General features: G+C 33.1%; 2 protein-coding genes across 6 annotated transcripts in view; both read right to left on the reverse strand.

The window, feature by feature from the left end:
- LOC127712168 (uncharacterized) overlaps window positions 1-24389 on the reverse strand; it is an 87107-nt gene that overhangs the window by 36033 nt on the left and 26685 nt on the right. Inside the window, exon 1 of one of the 3 annotated variants that reach the window (XM_052218464.1) lies at window positions 17418-17433. The exons of the other annotated variants lie outside the window; for them this stretch is intronic. The gene's annotated coding sequence lies outside the window, so the exon portion shown is untranslated. Of the gene's footprint in view, window positions 1-17417; window positions 17434-24389 lie in introns of those variants that run through there. 3 annotated transcript variants of the gene reach the window in all.
- Window positions 1-24389, reverse strand: part of LOC127712160 (repetitive organellar protein-like) — an 84938-nt gene that overhangs the window by 30286 nt on the left and 30263 nt on the right. For 2 of the 3 annotated variants that reach the window (XM_052218444.1, XM_052218445.1), the window contains exons 3-7: window positions 21701-21756; window positions 18878-19639; window positions 15229-15421; window positions 2421-2587; window positions 1504-1605 (exon numbers count right to left, since the gene is read on the reverse strand). In XM_052218444.1, the coding sequence (XP_052074404.1) occupies window positions 1504-1605; window positions 2421-2587; window positions 15229-15421; window positions 18878-19639; window positions 21701-21756 (1280 nt within the window). The remainder of the gene's footprint in view (window positions 1-1503; window positions 1606-2420; window positions 2588-15228; window positions 15422-18877; window positions 19640-21700; window positions 21757-24389) is intronic. The other variant, XM_052218446.1, reaches the window with a different exon arrangement.

The following is a 24389-nucleotide window of genomic DNA, read 5'->3' on the forward strand; positions in this document are numbered from 1 at the left end:
AACCGGGTCTGAAGAACCTTAAATGTAGAATAAAATGTAAATGTAAAACAAGAGTGCACACGCTGAAATGTCTCGCCTTCTTTACTAACCATTGATATTATGTTGATAGTCCTAAATATAAAGCTTTACTAAAACTATCACATAAACTTAACTTGATCCAAGAAAATGAGGTCAAGGTTATATAAACCAAACTAGAAATACATGTACACCTTACAATCATTCAATACACTAAATATAGTTGACCTATTGCTTATAGTTTCTAAGAAACAGACTTAACCAAGAAAACTAAACATTGACCAATGAACCGTGAAAATGAGGTCAAGGTCAGATGACACCTGCCAGCTGGACATGTACATCTAACAATCATTCCATACACCAAATAAAGTAGACCTATTGCATACAGTATAAGAAAAACAGACCAAAACACAAAAACTTAACTATAACCACTGAACCATGAAAATGAGGTTAATTAAGGTCAGATGACACCTGCCAGTTGGACATGTACACCTTACAATCCTTCCATACACCAAATATACTAGACCTATTGCTTATAGTATCTTAGATATGGACTTGACCACCAAAACTTAACCTTGTTCACTGGTCCATGAAATGAGGTCGAGGTCAAGTGAAAACTGTCTGATGGGCATGAGGACCTTGCAAGGTATGCACATACCAAATATAGTTATCCTATTACTCATAATAAGAGAGAAATCAACATTACAAAAAATCCTAACTTTTTTTTCAAGTAGTCACTGAACCATAAAAATGAGGTCAAGGACAATGAACATGTGACAGACGGAAACTTCGTAACATAAGGCATCTATATTTGAAGTATGTAGCATCCAGGTCTTCCAACTTCTAAAATATAAAGCTTTTAAGAAGTTAGTTAACGCCGCTGCCGGATCACTATCCCTATGTGGAGCTTTCTGCGACTAAAGTCGCAGGCTCGACAAAAATGACTTATACCAATGGTTCGTGAGTAAATAATGATTGCAGATATTTCTCTGTATAAGAGAACCCAACATTTGATTCCCTAATTTCATTTCATCTTAGGAACTTTTAATAACAAAATCAATTCAGGACACATACTTAAGACTACATGTTGGAGAAATGATATAAACTTGGTTCAAATCAATTTAATATATTAACAGTTGTTCTATTTATTACCTTTCTTACTATCCATTGAAAGAGAAACAATTAATTGTCATTACCAACCAAGTAAATTAGAGGGAACAGGTATCTAAACATACAGCAGCTTATAAAGTATTCATGATACACCTAACAAAAAAAACCTAACTTAGTGTTGATGAACTACATACATACTCAAATATTTTAGAGGTAGAAATACATACATCCACGGACATGTATATCTCCTTAATCCTGGTGTTGAAATAGCAGACAAATGCACAGATCAAAACAATACTTGATCAGCTGCTTGATGCAGACAATCCCTTACAAAAAGTGATTTCATAATCTATAGAAATTTAGTAATGTACAACAAACCTTCAGTTTAATTTTAGTGAGAAGCTCCTGTTCTTTGGCTTGAAACTGTCCCTTTATACTGGATATGTCTTTTAATACACTTCTTAATCTTATATTTTCATCCTGTACATATATTGAAGGATAAAATATATCAACTCAAAAGCAAGAGGTAATGTTTCAATTAGTAAAATATAAGCAGATATTTGATTCACAAAAATGTTATTTGTATTTGTGCCACATTCCATGTTACCATCAAACTTGCTCCACAAGTGAGTTTATTTTCATCTCTGGTTATAAAACAATCAGAACCCTAGAAAGTCTCAGTTGTTATTCTACACCAAAAGAGACCCCTTTTACATATATATATGCAAAGAGAATTAACAGGTATTGCACTAAATTGGCTATTAGGCAATTTTTTTGTATACTCATTCAATTATCTCCATAAAAATGCTTCATATTTGAGTTGAGGCTGATATCTTACAATATATTTTAATATAAAACTTACTCTATTGTAAAAATCGTTTAAATAGTTTATAATTTATCCAGTCTCCTTGCACAAATGCCTTCCTATAAGATGCATCATCAATTACCTGTTATAGGACCTAACACAAATCATATTCAGATCAGAAATCTGAGCAGGTTTATTATCTCCTTTTAATTTCCTCTAGCAGTAGTTGATATCTTCACAAGATAGTGCTACTGAAACAGGAACTGTTTTAAAAATTGGTGAATGCACATCAAAACTTTCAACAAACTTTCAAACAAGCAGCTCAGTATCGGTACTTATAAAATTAGGTAAAAACTGGTTACTATCAAACCTCATCTTTTTAAATAAAACAGAAGTCTTGTTAGTCAGCAGATCTATACATTTTGTACAAAATTCAAATCTATTCTATTGAGGTCACCACGATAAAATATTTGCAGGAATCATCTCATACCTTTAAATCCTGTACATATTTGACCTGTCTAGAATTTTCCTCTGTGATTTTATTCAGTTGATCTTGTGTTGTCTCCAATGTTGAGTTTTGTGATGTAGTTTCATTTCTCATTGACCTCAGCTGTGCAATTGCTTGTCTTAACTGTTTAGTTCTGTGCTTGACCTCCTCTGTAAGTGTAAGCCAGTTATACATTTAAATGTTGGCTCTCTACCAAGTAAATGAAATGTTTAAAATATAATTATAAGTTAGTTTCATAACCAGTGACAATTGGATATCGTTTGATATCAACTCAAATTATTAATATCATTATAGTAATAAAAGACCCTTTGGCCAGTTTATTTTATTACCATCTGTATATAAATTAAATAAAGAAATGTTGATATCAAGTGGATTCTCTTTGTGTTAAATAGAAAATTATGTGAGTCATATATAATGCGACTTGTTGATCGTCTTTGCACATATAACAGTATGACGTTACATCATATGTCCTGTTCCGGTGAAAAACTTTAACATCAAACATTTTAAAACTTTTTATATGCTTCAGAATTCAATATAATTTAACAAAGAGAAGATTTTCGGGTAAAAAGTGTGAGTGTTTTGTATATATATATTATTGAAGAATTTCAACAATCTCTGTTGCCATGGAGGAAATGTAGATTGTTTTGACCTTTATAAGTCATAAATGACCTTAAGAATAGCCAATGGAAATATGGTTTCATGATGCTGGATAAGCCAATAAAATGAATGCATATTTCATATCACTTATTTGTATCACACTCCATGCAGTGTGATATGACAAATATCTCTTCATGCGAGAAACAGATAACAAGCCACAACTATAAGAGAAAATATGGTATGTGTAAAATGTATGATGGTATCAATCTAGTTAAATGGAAACAACCACAACACCTCTTACTGCTATCACTTAAATGAGGACTATTCCAGTAAAATGAATGTGGGAGCCCCAGAGGGAAGATCAGGACTTTCGTGATCCCTAGTTTACAACAAATCTACTTTTGAAAAGATCAAATGGACATACAACCCATTTGAAATGTCTGAAAATAAAATTTCCTTCTTTCCCTCCTAAATTTCTAATAGCAAGCAGAATATTTTACTGCATGATGCAAATGCCCAGCAATGACAAAGAAGAAACTATATGTGTCAGTACAAAAGGTACTAACTTGTAACAAAAAAATTAAAGGACAAGTAAAGTATCAAATGGTAATTCTAAAAATTGTCTCAGCTTTTTAATCTTATTTTAAAATGTGGTTAAACCAGTAAGAGTCACAAACACCAATTATATATGTATTTTATGTACATAGTGGATGAATTTTATCGTATGACAGTTCTATAATAATATATTAGAATTGTAATCGGATTTAATACCCTTTTATGAACCTGAGTTTATAAATCAGGTAGACTCAAGTTGAAAGTATCGACAAGGGTGTTAAACATTTTGTAAACTTGTGATAAATATTAATACTTCTAGTTTTATGGTTGATGTTATAGAAAATGGTAACAAAATACCTCTGTTAAAAAAACCTGAAAACATATATCTGAAAAATAATAAATCTGCATTAGAGCAGGCAGATTTTGTATCAAGTGCAATCAAAGAGCTTTTATCAGGTGGGTTAGTAAAACGGGTACAGATTAAGCCACATGTTTTTAATCCTTTAACTGTTTTAGTTAACAGTAACGGTATACAGAGATATCGCTTGATTTTATACCTTAGATACCTTGGTGATGTCTTAGGGTTAGATAAGAGTCAATTACCAATCCGCATATTGCATGATGTCTTTAGTTTTCAATGTTGTGTTTTGTGTACTGTATGTTGTTTGTCTGTTTGTCTTTTTCTTTTTTTGCCATGGCGCTGTCAGTTTATTTTAAACTTATGAGTTTGAATGTCCCTTTGGTATCTTTTGCCTCTCTCTTGACATGTAAATGCACAGGTTGTTGATAACAAAGTCAAATTTGAAGAATATGTAACTTTGAATTATTATGGGTATGTCTTTGATTTAAATTCAGGATACCATCATTTGAACATTTTTGAGCCACATCCAAAGTATTAGGATTTTCGTGGAAAGGAAACTAGAGGCTCTAAAGAGCCTGTGTCGCTCACCTTGGTCTATGTGCATATTAAACAAAGGACACAGATGGATTCATGACAAAATTGTGTTTTGGTGATGATGATGTGTTTGTAGATCTTACTTTACTGAACATTCTTGCTCCTTACTATTATCTCTATCTATAATGAACTTGGCCCAGTAGTTACAGTGGAAAATATTTTGCAAAAATTTACAAAAATTTACAAAATTTATGAAAATTGTAAAAAATTGACTATAAAGGGCAATAACTCCTTAAGGGGTCAATTGACAATTTTGGTCATGTTGACTTATTTGTAGATCTTACTTTGCTGTACATTATTGTTGTTTACAGTTTATCTCCATCTATAATAATATTCAAGATATTAACCAAAAGCAGCAAAATTTTCTTAAAATTACCAATTCAAGGGCAGCAACCCAACAACGTGTTGCCTGATTGGTCTGAAAATTTCAGGGCAGATAGATCTTGACCTAATGAATAATTTTATCCTGTCAGATTTGCTCTCAATGCTTTGGTTTCAGAGATATTAGCCAAAAACTGCTTTTTACCCTATGTACTATTTTTTAGCCATGCCGGCCATCTTGGTTTGCGGGCGGGGTCATCGGACACATTTTTTAAACTAGATACCCTAATGATGATTGTGGACAAGTTTGGTTAAATTTGTCTTAGTAGTTTCAGAGGAGAAGATTTTTGTAAAAGATTACAAAAATTTACGAAAAATGGTTAAAAATTGACTATAAAGGGCAATAACTCCTTAAGGGGTCAACTGACCATTTTGGTCAAGTTGACTTATTTGTAGATCTTACTTTGCTGAACATTATTGCTGTTTACAGTTGATCTCTATCTATAACAAGAAATGATTGTAACAGGATGCTGTTACGAAGTCTCCCAAACGAAGCTCCCATAATTAGTAATTCCCAGGGTCGCCTGACATTGGGCCACATCCAGTGAAAATTGGTTTGGTCCAGTAAAGTTATATGCATTAGTGATGCCTGGGGACTAACCTTGTATATCATTCAAATCATCTTGGCATGACAAACCAGAATATATATGGTTTAGGGGTGGGGATCTCGACCATTTACAAGATACTAGAACATTGGGGGTGGGGAGGAACCCCTGGGGACTGGCCCTATACGTCATTCAAATGTTCATTACATGAGGAACAGGAATATATATGGTTTAGGGGTGGGGATCTCAACCATTTACAAGATATAAGAACATTGGGGGTGGGGGGAACCCCTGGGGACTGACCGTATACGTCATTCAAATGTTCGAGACATGACAAATAGGAATATATATGGTTTAGGGGTGGGGATCTCGACCATTTACAAGATATTAGAACTTTCTCAAATGGCAGGGGGTCAGGATGACCCCTGGGGACTAACCCTGTATTTCATTTGATGTGCTTTATCATGACAAACCAGAATATATATGGTTTAGGGGTGGGGATCTCAACCATTTACAAGATATTAGAACTTTCTCAAATGGCAGGGGGGCGGGATGACCCCTGGGGACTAACCCTGTATATCATTCAAACCATCTTAGCATGACAAACCAGAATATATATGGTTTATGGATGGGGATCTTGACCACTTAGAAGATATTAGAACTTTCTTTAATGGCAGGAGGTGGGGGTGACCCCTGGGGACTAACCCTGTATTTCATTTGATGTGCTTTATCATGACAAACCAGAATATATATGGTTTAGGGGTGGGGATCTCAACCATTTACAAGATATTAGAACTTTCTCAAATGGCAGGGGGTCGGGATGACCCCTGGGGACTAACCCTGTATATCATTCAAACCATCTCAGCATGACAAACCAGAATATATATGGTTTAGGGGTGGGGATCTTGACCACTTACAAGGTATTAGAACTTTCTTAAATGGCAGGGGGTGGGGTGACCCCTGGGGACTAACCCTGTATTTCATTTGATGTGCTTTATCATGACAAACCAGAATATATATGGTTTAGGGGTGGGGATCTCGACCATTTACAAGATATTTGAACTTTCTCAAATGGCAGGGGGTCGGGATGACCCCTGGGGACTAACCCTGTATATCATTCAAACCATCTTAGCATGACAAACCAGAATATATATGGTTTAGGGGTGGGGATCTTGACCACTTAGAAGATATTAGAACTTTCTTAAATGGCAGGGGGTGGGGGTGACCCCTGGGGACTAACCCTGTATTACATTTGATGTGCTTTATCATGACAAACCAGAATATATATGGTTTAGGGGTGGGAATCTCGACCATTAACAAGATATTAGAACTTTCTCAAATGGCAGGGGGTCGGGATGACCCCTGGGGACTAACCCTGTATATCATTCAAACCATCTTAGCATGACAAACCAGAATATATATGGTTTAGGGGTGGGGATCTTGACCACTTACAAGGTATTAGAACTTTCTTAAATGGCAGGGGGTGGGGGTGACCCCTGGGGACTAACCCTGTATTTCATTTAATGGGCTTTATCATTTAGAACATTTTCAATTAAAAAGATTGTGTCCATCACAAACGGTTTTCAATTTATAATCATTTGAAAATTTTTAAAAATAAAATCCCATAGGGTTCTATAGTAAAACCCTCTTTTCTTTTTGCCCCTCAAAGTACCCCTTTATAAACCCCATTGCACAAACAAAACCCTGATTGCACCACTAGACATGTTAGTCTAACATATTGTGAAACCCTAAGTTAATCTGACAAGCGGTTTTGGAGAACGGGTGCGGACAAGTTCAAATTTAAAAGCGGCGGAAGAAGAAGAAGAAGAAGAAGAAGAAGAAGAATAATAATAATAATAAGAACTGAGCAAAAACAATAAGTCTTCCCAAACTTCGTTTGGGAGACTTAATAATATTCAAGATAATAACCAAAAACGGCAAAATTTCCTTAAAATTACCAATTCAGGGGCAGCAACCCAACAACGGGTTGTCCGATTCATCTGAAAATTTCAGGGCAGATAGATCTTGACCTGATAAACAATTTTACCCCCATGTCAGATTTGCTCTAAATGCTTTGGTTTCAGAGATATAAGCCAAAATCTACATTTTACCCCTATGTTCTATTTTTAGCCATGGCGGCCATCTTGGTTGGTTGGCCGGGTCACCGGACACATTTTTAAAACTAGATACTTGAATGATGATTGTGTTTAAGTTTGGGTGCATTTGGCCCAGTAGTTTCAGAGGAGAAGATTTTTGTAAAAGTTTACGGACGACGGGCGCAAAGTGATGAGAAAAGCTCACTTGACCTTTCAGGTCAGGTGAGCTAAAAATGATATCTTACAATTTTATGTGTTTACTTAATTGCCATTTGGTCTTACCTCTAGGGGCTATAATTTTACTAAAGCTGTTAGACAATTGGTCAAGCACTGGTGTAAATCTAGCATAAAGATAGTTGTCTAGTCATTGCTAGTTGTCTAACCTTTATGCTAGATGTCGACTTAGACAACGGTTTTGGGGTTGAAGACAACTATGAAATTTGTGAAAAGCTAGCTATTAGAATCAAAACAGACTTTGTTGCTTCTGGTTTTGTGCCAAATAAAGATAAGTGTGTATGGTTACCTTCACAGCTTGTTGAATGGTTAGGTTTTTTGTGGAGTTTAAATTCTTGTAAGTTAGAAATTTCCCATAGAAAAATAGCTGACATATTTAATTTGGTAGCATTTATACTTGAATCTAATGACAGGGTAAAGGTACAAATGTACGACCACTGCTTTAACACCAGCCGTTGGTAATGTTACTCAGATAATGACAAGATGCATTTTTGCAGTCATTAATATGAAATTTTTGCAGTCATTAATACAAATGTACGACAGTTGGCCAAAATCTGCATTAAATTTATTGCTTAACACCAGCCATTGGTAATGTTACTGATATCATGACAATATGCATTTTTGCAGTAATTAATATGAAAGATTATTGGGATCAATATGTAAACATCAGCAAGTAACCTGATTGTATCAATGAGCTTATTTTCTGGCTGTGGACTTGGTAAAGAATATTTCAAATTTCATCTTTTGACAGGCACAAGCAATACGGGCGCTGCTGGTTACATACAAAATTCTTCTAAGATTTAGCACAAAATCTGGTTAGAAACGGAGAGAGATAGAAGCTCTTCTTGGTGAGAAGTCAAAGCAATTCAGTTGTATGTCATTGCATTTTCTAGAGTCTTACAAAACAGTATTGTGACTTTTCACACAGATAACAAGAATGCCTTTAACATTATAAACAAAAGTAGCAAAGTACAAGAGTGACAACAGTTGTCTTTAGAAATTGATAGGTGTTGTTTACTTCAAAAAATTTCATTACGCATAATCTGGTTACCAAGAAAAGATAACGAGAAGGCTGATTTATTGAGTACTTTTTTAATTTATAGACATTGATGACTAGGGTATTTCTGCAGAGTACTTCGAATTTTTAGACGACCTCTAGGTTTGCTAATTTGATAATAATAAATTTAAGTAGACAAATTCAGTTCCTTGTATTGGAACCCTGGAAGCTGTAGATGCTTTCTCCTGCCACTGGGCACTAGAAAACAATCTATTAGTACCACCAGTGTCTTTAGTTTGTAAAAGCATAAACCACTTGGTTAGATTCAAAGCAGAGGGCATACAGATAGTTCTGAGACGGCCTTCTTCTCCTTACTGGCCATCGTTATTTGATGAAAATTCAGAATTCAAATCATACGTATCAGACATGCTTGAATTTCATGAGGTAGACAGAATTTTAGTAGCAGGAAACAATTTGAATTCAATATTTGCAAATGAAAATTTAAGGGTAGAATTTTAGCTGTTTGTTTAAAAGCCATCTATTTGTTATTTTTGGCAGATTTTAGAACCTGGATGTTCTTGGTTCAGAGAAATAGCTTACTGAAGCTTATTGATGATGATATTATGTCACTTGACAGTAGCTTTGGGCTACTGGGCCTGCAGCATACCACTGGGTATAGTAACAGTCACTGGACCTATTGTGTTTCTGTTTGTGATTGCTAAGCAGTTATAGCTATTTTAAGGTAAATATTTTTATCTTATTCATAATTATTTTACAAAATAAATGTTCAACATGATTCTGGAAAAATGCCAACCAAGTAAAGCACACAGACCTTAAGGTTTTGTTCAGAAAAATAAAGAATATGAATACAATAATTGACTCTAAAGCCAGAAATACAACTGTTAAATATGCATATAGTTTCAGATGCTTTGTAGTTTGGTCCCAAATAAATAAAGTAATCACGTCACTCCTGTCTGCCAACAAATTTATGTCTGCTTATATCTCCAAAATTTAAAGCAATGCTAAAAAAATTATAGCACATTAGAAGCTACATTTTATTCTATCAAGTGGGCTCATACTTTAGCTGGTTTTAAAGACCAATGCAACACTAGTATATAGTAAAAAGTATTGTGGAGGCAGCTATATTCAAGCTTGATACAGCTCTGAATTTGGATTGTTATTAAATATTTGACACAGCATAGGTTTCTGACACAGAATGAATGTGGTCAAAGAACTGAAAAATTTGAAATTGGACTTTTACCTATTATCAGGCCCAATATCCAAACTCTAAATACATAGTTAGATTTAGCATATCCAAGTACACCAAGAATTTAAGTTATCTATTTTTTAATGGACAATATTAGCCAAAGGGGTTCACTTTATCAAAAATAATATATATATATACAAGTCTGAATTGAAAACAACTTTCAAACCTATGATTGCATTGGATAAAAACTGCAATTTTTATACGTGTGCATGCAAAACAAATTTCTTGGTAGAGGGGTCTAAATACAGCACAAACAACATTTTACAAAAGACCAAAAAAGTGAAAAAGTATATTTTATATAATAATAAGTACGTCTAAACAAGTGACAACTCTACGACAGATCCATCCATTGGATCACCAGTGAAGGTGATACACGGCTGAAAACACATATCATATTCATAATTAATCTAAATATCAAAATTCAGCCATCGAAAGCTGAATTTTTAAGTTCAGTCTAGGTGGCCGAGTGGTCTAGAGCACTGGACACAGTGCAGGCCGTGTTGTCACCATATCCCAATAGCATGAGTTCGAATCCCAGCGAGGGAAGAACAAAAATTTGCTTCCGCAGATTTAACATTGTTGTGCTGAGGCGTAAAAAAATAATTTTCATGTGTGCAGATATATATATATATAACAAGTCTAAAAGGGTACAACATCACCAAAAAATAATTAAATCATGATAAAATTTTAGATATTTCGGATAACTAATATCCTTCATCAGTAAGATGTAAAATGAATCTTATCTTGACATGTGGTAGTCAAACTGAAATAAAAATCTTGAATGCTATACAAATTATCAATAATCCACATGATCAATACGCTGGTAATTTTTTTCAATATTGATGTTTGGGAGGAGGAATAAATTTCTTAAAACTGTAAGAGTCCAAAACGGAAGCCTGAGTTACTGGAAACAAGTGATGGTAGGGAAAATGAGTGACACATGATATATATATATAGCATTTTGAAATTAATTTATACAGAATAACAAACAAATCTACCACGAAGTTCTTCAAAACATTTACAAAAAAAAACTGAAAAAAACAATTTCCAAAATATCATTCCTCATAAATACGATGTCTTTAAAAAATCTATCAAACTAAAATAAAAATCCCAAAATATCTAGTAATGAACAGTAAATTTCTAACTTTCTCTAAAATTTTATTTGATGCTGTATCTATTTTTAACTATGACTATATTTACAATTTCTATTAATTGTACAATACAGCTCTGAAAATGGATTGTGATTAAACATTGTTAAATATTTGACATAGCATAGTTTCTGACACAGAATGAATGTGGTCTAAGAACTTTGAAATTGGACATTTACCTTAGTTATGGTCCAAAATCTAAATACACGGTTAGAATCAGCATATCAAAGAACCCTAATAATTCAAGAGTTTGAATTAAACCACATTGAAGTTAGTCAAGAAATCAGCAATTTATACAAAGTATTAGAAAAGTATTGTTTTGGCCCCTTTTTCCTAAACAGTTAGGACCATACACCCCAAAATCAATCCCAACCTTCCTTTTTTGGTATGGAACCTTGCGGTACAATTTCATAGAGATCTATACACTAGTACACAAGTTATTGTCCTGAAACAAGAAAAATGCTTGTTTTGGCCCCTTTTTGCCCCTTATTACTAAACAGTTATACTCAAGTTATTGTCAAGAAACCAAATGTCTTCGGACGACGAAAAGGCAGACAACATGATTACATTATACGACGCAAAAATTTTGTGGTCGTACAAAAAGAACTTATAACGAACACAAACATAATTCTTAGACTTTTTGAAAATTTGTATACCTATAATTCGTTTAAAATTCTAATTAGCTTTGCGTTTTCTGGCTTATTCAGGATTTTTAAGGTACAGCAAACTATGTGAGATCAGAGCAAAACACATTACATTTGGAGACGATCATATTGATATTTTTATTAAAAGTAGTAAAATCAATTGTAACCAAAAAGGAAAAAAAAATTTAATGGCTAAACTTGATCAAGTTCACGTCCTGTCCTGTTAAAATTTTGAGTGATTACTTAGATGTAGCTCAAATAGACATTTCTTCAGATGATTTTGTGTTAAGGTGTAATACCACCATTGATTTCCCCCTATTAGTCTTTGTTAAATTTACTTTTCAAAAAATTGTGCAGAATTTATCTTTGTTTCAAATAAAGAAATACTTGGCATGAGTAAAGATTTATCCTGTCCAGTACTATAGAAAAAATTTCACATAACATTTCATTGCATATAAGAAAATAACCATCACTGGAAGTTAACCAATCAAATTTTCCCCCTTTTTTAACCTGTGTACAAGCTTTAGTAAGGCCAATTAAAATTAATTGATAGATTTTCATCCCCGCCCGCCCCTCTGAAATCGTTCCGCCCCAATTTTTTTTATTTTGAAAAATTTACGATTTCCGGATTTTGTTCATTTTCGTTACCGGTAACTGTCGATAATTTCGTTTCATTAATAACATCCTGTTTCAAATTTTGGTTTTTGCATTTCTTTGTATGTTTGATTCGTTATACATGTATATACATGATAGAACCTTATTATTACACTTGCATATATGAAGAACACGTCACAAGAGCGTTTCATATCTAATAAAAAATAAAAAATAAAATCCTCCCACCCACCCCATTTTTTTCAAAAATTTGGATGAAAATCTACTAATTAAATTTACTTGGCCTAACCATGTAACCTCAAGTTTCCAAAATATTCTATAGAAACCCCAAATAAAGAAATAATGGTGCTTTGAAATACCCAAGATATATGTTTATGACTCAGAAATGTTTTACTGCAATGAAATGTAGGATCAATTACCTACAACTGTCAAATTCAAGGGAATATTTTTTTTCGACCTATTTTCGTATGCAACCGGATGTGACGTACTATGATTTGGTGGTATTACACCTTAAGAGCAATATCTTATTGTAAGAGTACAAACAGCTTCGAGCTGAGAAAAAAAAAATGTAAAACTAGCTAGAACCAGAGAGATAGGAAAAAGTGCTTTATTAGAAATATGTTTAGATCCAAGTATTTTTGGAACACATAGTTATAGACCAGGCTGTTGTTCAGCCCCTAGTATAAACACTGACCAGTGTCTCAGACAGATTATTAAAGATTCATGGAAGGTGGAAGACTGATAAATCAAAAGATAGTTACGTTAGTGACGATTTGAAAAAAAACGCTTACAAGTTCTGAAATTTCTTTGTTTGTACACAGAAGAATGGTCATCGTGCCTGACAAGGTCTAAAACTGGTGTTCTAGTTATTTATGAAATAAGAATCAGATGGGTCAGTCACCGGTTTATAGTTTCTATAATATAAGTTATGTAGACAAGTACATAAATAATTTATGTTCATCTGAAGAAGGAATTAGAAAATAAATGTATTTATGTACATTTTATAGCTGACCATACGGTATGGGTTTTTCTCATTGTTGAAGGCTGTACGGTTGCTTATAATTGCTTACATCCACTTCATTTGAACTTCGGTGGATAGTTGTCTCATTGGCAATCATACCACATCTCCTTATTTTTATAATGGTAGATGAATTTTTATCGTATGACAGTTCTATGATAATATTATTAGAATTGTATCCGGTTTATGAACCTGAGTATGTAAATCAGGTGGACTCGGTTTGAAAGTATTGAGAAGGATGTTGACCTTTCATCAGTGTGGACATATTTTTGTTAGCTTTACTTATGTAGATATATATTCCAAAATAGTAGCTATTTTTAACATGATTTGTTTGTCTTTTGTATATTGTTGAGTGCTACATTTCTCTTATTTTTCAGCAGAGGACTTATTCTATTTATGGACTTTGTTTACTATTCACAAATAAGTTATAGTTTGCTTGATATAACAATGTTGACTTAAAAAGAATGGTCCTCATGTCTGACAAGATCTAAAACTTGTGTTTTAGTTATTTATGAGATAAGAATCAGATGGGTCATAAATTATGTAGACTAGTACATAAATAATTTATGTTCGTTTGACGAAGAATTGACGAAAATATTATTATCTATTCAATAAGTTACCATCATAAGGGTTATTTCTCTGAGAGTGCACCCCAAATGAGAATAATCTGTCAGAGTTGACAATTTTGGATACTCAGTAAATTCAGAAATTTTTGAGATTTTTAAAATTGAAATAATTAATGCACACAAAAATTTTTGAAATGGGTTTTTGTGTGCATTAATTATTGTGATTGTTCAACAATGGATAATAAAATTGAGAATGGAAATGGGGAATGTGTCAAAGAGACAACAACCCGACCATAGAACAGACAACAGCAGAAGGTCACCAACAAAACAATATAATTAGTAAGATTACTTCAATAGCAAGATTAATTATGGCAATTTAAGGAAATGCTGCATACGAACATTACGAATAATGCTATCATATTATAAAATGTGAATTTTAATTTTAGCAAGACCTATCCCATTGCAGTTTTCACTATAATAAAAACATGGCAAAAATTTCTAAGTTTACAGAATCCAAAATGGTAACTGGATCTAACTATGATGCTACTTTTTTTTTGCAGTATTCCTTAGATACGATAAAGTTAGTTCTTTGTGTTTTTTTTACATCAAAATACAAGATTCTTTTTCAATTCAACATATAAATAAGAGCAAAACTGACCAATACAGGCAAAACAATAAAGTGCTCATTTCAGAATGTTCTACAAACGCATGCCCCTATCATATGTTACTTAAATACACACAGTTTGCTGGTTAAAGTGGTTTTGGAAGTCACATGAATAAAATTTCATTTCTTCCTATCTATCAGTCAGGCAAGTTTTGTAAATTGATAAATAAGGATAAGAAACTCAGTTTCACCACCGCTAGAGAGTGTCTACTTTAGAGAATAACAATTATTTGTCCCGATTGTAACAATGGTTCCACTTTTTCAGATCAAATGGGGGCCACAGTGCCTGCTAATGCAGACATTAGCAACAGGTATTTGAAAAATATGGCAGATGGAAATCAGACTCGGGCAAAAATAAATGTTGTATACTCTACAGAGAAACACTTGAAAAATTCTCTAGTTTTTGGTTTATAATTCATATTTCCATGGAATGTAGCTATAGGCTTATAGCAATCTGTCAATAACTGAACAAACATCATTTAAATCATGCAAATGGTTCATGAATCAATACCTTGATACTGATGACATTTTTCTTCAAGTGTTAACAGCCTATGCCTGTCCTGTTCCCATGCCTGTAACTGATGCTGATGTGCTTGAGTCATCTCATTTAGCTCTCGATCACGATCTCTCAACTCAGCAACCAGCATCTGAATCTCACATCTTTGTTTATTTATAGTTGATGTATCCATACTTGAACTGTTTCCCTGTAATGCAAAAAAATTATGAAAAAAAAATTCTACATATATTGTTCTAAGGCATTTGCCTCACTTTTTTTTTTATTGCATACAAATGTATTTCTGAAAGTCCACACATTTGTAATTCTTTTAACTAAAAATTCAATAAAGAAACCAATATTGATTTTGAGTTTCCTGTATTAATCACCTAGTATAGTATGAACTGATGTTTTGTAAGATTTCAAATTGAGCATTGTACTTTGTCATGATCAGTTGAAAGAGCCTAAACATTTTTAATAAATGGTAAAGAAGATTTCTCAATTCCCAGATATAGGGCATAAATTGATAATTATTTTTAAAAAAGTTACACATTTGTTTACAAAAATACTGTTGAATATTGAAAAATCAGATCTTGATTTATTTCATAACTGTCTGCATATATATAGATATAGGAAGATGTGGTATGAGTGCCAATGAGATAACTCTCCATCCAAGTTACAATTTATAAAAGTAAACCATTATAGGTCAAGGTACGGCCTTCAACACGGAGCATTGGCTCACACTGAACAGCAAGCTATAAAGTTTATATGTTTGTCCTCCTTTTTGAGCATTTTTGCATTTTATACAATTTTGCAATAAAAAAAGAAGTGTTCTCTGGTGTTGAAAAAAACAGGGGTCAGCTAAACATATACTTCAGTGGATTTCAGTTATTTGCATAGCCCATTTGTCAGACAAATTGTGCAATTTAAATAAAAATAAGATGTGGTATGATCGCTAATGAGACAACTCTCTAACAGAAACCAAATGATCTAGTTACAACTATCATGACTATAGCTCATCACTGTATGGCCTTCAAGATTGAGCAAAACCCATACCGCATATTAAGCTATAAAAGGCACTGAAATGACAAATGTAAAACAATTCAAACAAAAAATTAATGACCTGATTTATGTACAAAACAATAAACAAAAAACAAATATGATATACAGCAACAAACAACAACAACTGAATTACAGACTCCTTATACTTCGAATATGCACAAACAGAATGTGGTGGAGTTAAACAAACTTGCTGACACCAAACCCATCCCCTAACCTGGGTCAGTGGTGTAACAGTACAACATCATGAACATAAGATCAAACTATAATAGTCGGTTGCACAGGGCTTAACTCATCAGAACAATACAAAGTACAAAATCGATAAAAGCTAACAAAAACAACTAATAAAAAAATCATGTATCCAAGACTAAAATATCAATAAGTACACATCCAACATCAAATTGATTTAGTGTAAAGACATCATTACAGTCAGAGATTCATATGATATTTTTTCATTGAATTCCTTCCTTCCCCCTCCCCCCACCAAAAAAAATAAAATGCTCCGCTGGGCACAGCTTGAAACAACTGCAGAGGTCGAACCCTAAACAGTTGGGGCAAGTATGGACACATCATTCAAGCTTGATACAGCACTGAATTTGGATTGTGATTAAATATTTGACACAGCATAGGTTTCTGACACAGAATGAATATAGTCTAAGAACTTAAAAATTTTTAATTTACCTATTCAAACCATATCATTATTATTTGCTTTTATATATAAATCAGAAATAACCAATTTAGAATGGAAAATTTCAAAGAAAAAAAAATCCCTCCCCCAAATTTTTTGAACCCCCTTATGATTCATCACCCCCAAACTCAATCCCAGCCTTCCCTTTGTGGTATGGTACCTTGCAGTACAATTTCAGAGAGATCCATACACTTGAACACAAGTTATTGTCTGGAAACTAGAAAAATGCTTATTTTTTGCCCCTTTTTGGCCCCTTATTCCTAAATGTTTTGGGCAATTACCCCCAAACTCAATTCCAGCTTTCCCTTTGTGATATGGAACCTTGTAGTACAATTTCAGAAAGATCCATACACTTACACACAAGTTATGTCTGGAAGTTACAAAAATGCTTATTTTTGGCCCCTTTTTGGCCCCTAATTCCTTAACTGTTGGTACCATAACCCCAAAAATCAATCCCAACCTTCCTTTTGTGGTATTGAACCTTATGGTAAAATCTCATAGAGATCCATTCACTTTAACTAAAGTTAGAGTGCGAAAAACCAATGTGTCTTCGGACGACGCCAACGTCATACCAATATACGACCGCAAAATATTTTTGCGGTCATATAAAAAGAACACAACAAAAAGAAACAAAACAGACATGGCTTAAAAGCCATGTCAAACATCTATGACAACAGCAATGTACTGCTAACTGTGACATTTACCAAAAATACATTGTCCAGTCTCAGATTGCATTCATGATTGGTATGCACAAAAATGATCAGATATGGCAAGTCTTTCTATTTTCTAAATTAAAACTCACTTGTTAAAACACAATTATGAGGCCTTAATGGTGATATGGAGGATTGTAGGACTAAAGAACCAAAAGCTTACCAGGGTTTACAGTTTGATTCCTAATGTTGCTCATCTATACATCCCTGGCATAACTTGAAACCGACATACAGAGACAACTTTAGGTAAAAAAGTGTTCTATTAAATGGCAGCACAAATGAGTTATGCCTATATATATATATATGTCAATTATATTATTCACAGCTATGATATCTATGGATACCATCTATAAGTAATATTTTGCATGTATGATTCACTACAGTTTACCCATTAATTAGTTAAAAAGGCTATTTTTCTTATTAGTCATTTGGTACATTTTGTAATTGTGTTCTTTTAACGAAGCATTTTAACAAACCATTAATATATTCATGAAACTAATATATATTAATTTTGATCCAAACCATGACAAAAGTGAAACCCATGTCAATATTTGGAACACTTACACAAACCATGTCAATTTTCGATATTATGCTATATGTTTGTTACTTTTCAACAACCACAATTTAAATATTGAAAGTTTGATGTATAACATTAAATCAAAATTTTTTATTTACTTTTGGTATGCTTATTTGTAGAGAACTAAGGCAATCGTTCTAGGGAGTGACCTAACCAAATCATGTCAAAATCACTGTACTAAATGCTCCTAATTCAAGTAAGCACACATAAAAAGTGACATAATACCAAGCCTAACCTGCTATAAAGTAGAAACAGAGTAACCACACTGATGCTTATAAGCGACTTGAAAGAACTATAATTATTTTTTAAAAAATCTGTGATTTTGGCAGTGGTTGTCTGTGATTCTGTGGACATTTTTCAGTTCATAAATCTAGTTTTAATGTAAGGTCTTAGGACATCTCTTTTAAATTAATTCTATCGCAACCTATTTAGAAAACATACAATTTAAAGTCTGTTGTATACTGATAAAACCATAAAGCATCTGTATATATCTCTTTTTTGGTGCTTTCAGGGTGCTGTTACACTGCACTGATTCACACCAAACATCTTTATATGTATTTTTATATGTATTAGCATTTTCTAAATAAACACAAAAAAAAAACCCCAAAATTGCTTGTTTTTAAAACTACTTACTCTTAAAGAAAACTGTTCTGTCAGCTTTCCATTACCATGACGAAAGTAACCCCTTGGACTTCCGGGAGCATTGTCATTGTTATCAGCAACTTCATTTCTGTCAGTCTGAACTCTGAATGACCCAGTATGATTCATGTTTTTTCTCTTTGAACTGTCCTCTTTTTTATCTTTTGGTTTAAAATTAAACAACTCCTTCACATGGTTTGCAGAATGTTCAATTTTTGTACCAACAGAATGTTTATTAAACAGACCATGAAAAGAATCATCTACACCTACAGGTACCTTAGAGGATTGGTTGTTAGTTAATTGTGAACTGATTGAATAAATTGGTCTGCTATGGTTGTGATGATTTCTGGTTCCAGTTTTTGAATCTGATGTATTTAAACCAAGATGTTTAGAGTTTTCTGAATGTTGATTTTCATGTCTCATTTTTTTTGAATGATCTGGTAATGAGATAAGATTATCATCCTTTAATGTTTGTACACATTTCTTTTCCTCTTTATAAACATCCTTGAATATTTGTACATATTTCTTGTCCTCTTCAGGTACATCCTTGTTCTGTGGTGTTTTATCTATGTCCCGTAAATAAGATCCATATTTATCTTCATAATCTTTTAGAGAATGTGCCTCATTATAGTGTTTAAGTGAAAGAGTTGAAGGTATATGAGAGGAGCTTGATGGATTAGATAAACCTTGTGGAGGAACACTTAATACTTTCTTGGAATGGGATCTACTCCTTGTTGTAAATGGTGGAATGGAGGGCTACAAAGTGAAACAGTTAAAATTCAATTGTTTTATTCACATTATTATTTTTTCTCTTAAAAAAGTTATATATATTCTCTTAATGATAGTTAAATTTGTGTATCATATGTATTGCATATTGACAACTTTAATTTTTGTTTTTGATTTGGTATTTAAAATGAAGATTATTATTATATATAGTTCAGGTACATGGACAATTTGGTTTACTCTTGGTTTGCCAACTTTTAATTACACCCATTATCTATAAGTTAAGTAAACAAAATAGAGTCAAGGTTTCATGAGCTTACAATTGTATCATGTGCATAGTCTATTCCAACTATATAGATATAATTTATGTGTGATTTTTATAAAATTAATGTATTTTTCATTGTGTAGTTCCATTTTTTTGGCAGGTAAATAAATTACAAATAATTTAATATCATTTTTAATGGATTCAATCAACATACAACTAATAACAAAAAATTGTCATTAATTTATAAAAGTGTCTTTTTATTCATCATTAGGTTTTCTCAGAGATCATAGTACAAATACAACAATGTATGATTAAGATTTTTTTTATTACAAACATGATCTATAAAATCTATGAGCAGAGTAGGTTCACAAAAGGGTTAAAATGGGCCCTAAAATTAAAATACTACAAATTTCACCTAGAACTAAAGGACTTTTTTACACATCACATAATAAATTATAAATTGTATGAGTTATGACCCCATAATTATGCAAATTTTGTGTTGATATGTCAGGTATGATCTTATTTTTCCATAACTTACAACAGTTTTAGGGCTCACGCTAGCAGGCGACTGGGGCGAAAAAGTCTGTTTTTAGCATAACTTACTTTAATGGCAATTTCTGATCTACATTTCTATAGTGTCTTTGGATCGAATAAAAGTCTTGGCTCCTTTTGAATATTATATATAGAGCTTTTTCTAAAGCAAAAAATCAAATATCTAAATACATGTTTAGATTCAGTATATCAAAGAACCCCAAGAATTCAATTTTTGTTTAAATCAAGTTTGGGACCCTCTGGACTTTAATGTGGACCAATTTCATGTTGAATTTGAAAACTGAGTCCAAAGAATCAAAAATCTAAATACACTGTTAGATTCAGCATATCAAAGAACCCCAAGCCAGCCAAGAATTCAATTTTTGTTGCAATAAAACAAAGTTTAATTTTGAACCCATTGGACCTCAATGTGGACTAATTTAAAAACGAGGCCCAAAATCCAAAATCTAAATATACAGTCAGATTTAACATGTTAAAGAACCCCATGATTTCAAGACTTTCAATTCAACCCCATTTAAATTGGTCAAGAAATAAGCAATTTATACAATATTAGAAAATGCTTGTTTTTGGCACCTAATTTCTAAACAGTTATGACAATAACCTCTAAAATCAACCCAACCTTACTTTTGTGGTACGTAATCCTGTGGTACAATTTCATAGGAGATTCATACTCCAGTTATTGTCTGGAAACCAAATGTCTTCGGGCGATGAAGACGACAACAATAACAACAATGTATTACTTTTATACCACCCCATCTCTTCCAAGTAAAAAAATTGAATTGAATTACACAAGTGAAAACAACAAATTCTGCTTATTTGGTTTGGTATGGTAAAGACTAAAGGCATAAAAAAAGACAACAATCCAGGATGAGGTCACAGATTTTATCAGAGAAAACTACTAGGAAAAAGTTCCATATGGCACTCCACGGAATAAACTGTAGGTGTCATTGTGTTTTTTTATATGGTAAGGTGACATATGGAACTACTGCCAAATATTTTACCACTGCATCTCATTCTGTTCATCAGTTTTCATTCTTTAACAAATCAAATTTCAAATATTTAAAATGATCTTCAAGTCTTGTTTAAATATGAAAATTTACTTGTTGTAAGTGCAGAAATATCATACCACAGTGGCCACTCAATGTAAAAGTAAAAGCTGTACCAATCTTTACATAATATAAATTTTACAGGTAAAGTTTCAGATGTCAGAATAGTTTTCAACGACTGTACTACACCTGCATGACCTGTGTTGAAATCCATTTGCTTATTAAACATACCTTAACTGGAGTACTATGAGTTGGAATATCATCTGATGTTGGTACAGGAAAAATCTCTGTTAAAAAAAAAACACAAAAAAAAACTTATTCAATACCAAACAGTCAAGGGTGTAACTTGAATAAGTTATTAGAGAAAAATAACATACATGTGTTATTACAGATACTTTCTCTTAATCTGTAGTAACATATGTTTGTTATCAGTTAAATGTACCATAAATTTTTTTATTTTAGTGGGCACTTGGGAATTCTTGAAACTTGCGCAGTAACTTAATACATAACCTTGAAAACTAATTTTCGAATTCAATTAATACATTTTTGATCAACCATGGTAAGGCTTTTAAGTGATAACTTAGCTGTAATAACAAGGCTTAGTTATTACAGGCATTTAACTTATTACATGAGACACTTGGGAATGACTAGGAAGCTTGCGCAGAACCTCATTACATGCTCTTATCACTATTTATTACAATAAATTAAAATACATTGTGATATATGTAGGAGAAAAGGCTTTGAAGAGATATAGAGAAGCTGTAATAACACCCTTTAGTTATTACAGGCATATTTTTTCTGTAATAACATGGGTGTGTTATGCATGATTGGCAAACTATGGACTGTTATATCTTTCTAAAGTTTAATATACATAAAGACAATTATAATATCAATAGAACTAGTACACAATTTAACAAAAAAAACGATGTATAATGCCCCTTTTAAACATGTAACATACATATGTTATCACAGATTTTTGATTTTTTAGCCCTCAATAACAAATGTATGTTATTTTTCTCTAATAACTTATTTAAGTTAGACCCTTGACTGCCAAACTGAATAATCATGATTTTTTTTTTTTTTTTGATAATAAGTTATTGTAAAAATTCATAAATTAAAGTTCTCTATTTCTTAATGAAACATCATGAACAACAATATTATTTTATTGTTGCTAACAAATGAAACATGGTTATGGCTCCAGTTTGCAAATGCTATAGAATATTTCAATGAATTCTGTAATTCAATTGCCACAGAAAACTATGATGATGATCATGTTGCGTGGGAAGTAGTGTAATGTTTATTGGTTGTTAAGGTAACAAACAAGAAGAATCTTGTTGTATATATGCATATTTCACGCAGAAGGAAGCATTGTGCATGTTGTGTGGATTTAGACGTTTGGCGGGAAAGTCAGTGGTTGGGTCCAAGGGTATGGGGGTGTTTGAGAGGGATTTTTGTGTTCGGTATCGGGAACATTTAGAGAACACCCCTATCCAGTAAATAGTGTATTCGCCCTGGAGTATATAAGGGGGTAAGGAATACAATTCAGGTTCTGTCGATATTCTTACAAAAGAAGACCAGCTTACAATAGTGAGTACGTTACATAGCTGTAAGTTAGATAGGACAACTTGTACTGGGGACAACTTGTACTGGGTACAAGTTGGTCTAACATTGAAAGTTGGTAGAGCAGACTGTCCCACTCGGAGGACAGACTGCAACAATCCGCATTGTTTGTTAGTGACAGTCTGTCCCACTCGGAGGACAAGCTGTACCAGCCCAGACTGTCTGGTAGCAACATACTGTACTAGCCCGCACTGTCTTATATATAGTGACAGATAGTCCCACTCGGAGGACAAGCTGTACCAGCCCAGACTGTCTGGTAGCAACATACTGTACCAGCCCGCACTGTCTTATATATAGTGACAGATAGTCCCACTCGGGGAGGACAGGCTGTTTAATATTATATTGGTGTATATATAATTGTTTTATTGTTCATTGTTACTTTGGATCGGCAAATAGCTAGTGTATATATTTTGGTTCATTGTGCATAAGATAGATAATTATAGCTTTTAGTATTGCCGTATTGTTTGGACAACTTGGATCCAAGTATTTATTGGAACGTACGTTTTTGATATAAACGCCTAGTTATACGTTACAGTACTATTTTAAGTGGAAATAAATGGGGAATGTGTCCATGGGACACAGATGATGCCCCCACTTTCATATGTTATAAAGGGACACAACTCAAGAACAGTAAAAGTGACGCTACCCCAATGTGTACTTGATCTGAGTTTTGTGGTAATAAGCATTGTGTATAAATTTCATAACATTTAGTTGAGGCAAACTTAAGTTAGAGAACAAAAACGAAAAATTCGGCAATTTTTCCATTTGTAAAGGGGCATAACTCTAGAACTGTAAAAGTGAGGCCACCAAAATTCAAACTTGATCTGTGTTTTGTGGTAATTAGCATTGCACATAAGTTTCATAACATTTGTTTGAGGCAAACTAAAGTTAGAGAACGGAAACAAAAAATTCAGCAATTTTTATACGACCGCAAAAAAAGTTTTCTGGTCGTATATTGGTATGACATTGGCGTCGTCGTCATCCGAAGACACATTGGTTTTCGCACTCTAACTTTAGTTTAAGTGAATGGATCTCTATGAAATATTACCATAAGGTTCAATACCACAAAAGGAAGGTTGGGATTGATTTTGGGGGTTATGGTACCAACAGTTAAGGAATTAGGGGCCCAAAAGGGGCCAAAAATAAGCATTTTTGTAACTTCCAGACATAACTTGTGTGTTAGTGTATGGTTCCTCTGACATTGTACCACAAGGTTCCATATCACAAAGGGAATGCTGGGATTGATTTTGGGGGGAATTGCCTCAAAATTTTAGGAATTAGGGGCCAAAAGAGGGGCAAA

This window comes from Mytilus californianus, unplaced genomic scaffold (assembly GCF_021869535.1).
Source record: "Mytilus californianus isolate M0D057914Y unplaced genomic scaffold, xbMytCali1.0.p SCAF_8, whole genome shotgun sequence".
Classification (NCBI taxonomy): domain Eukaryota; kingdom Metazoa; phylum Mollusca; class Bivalvia; order Mytilida; family Mytilidae; genus Mytilus; species Mytilus californianus.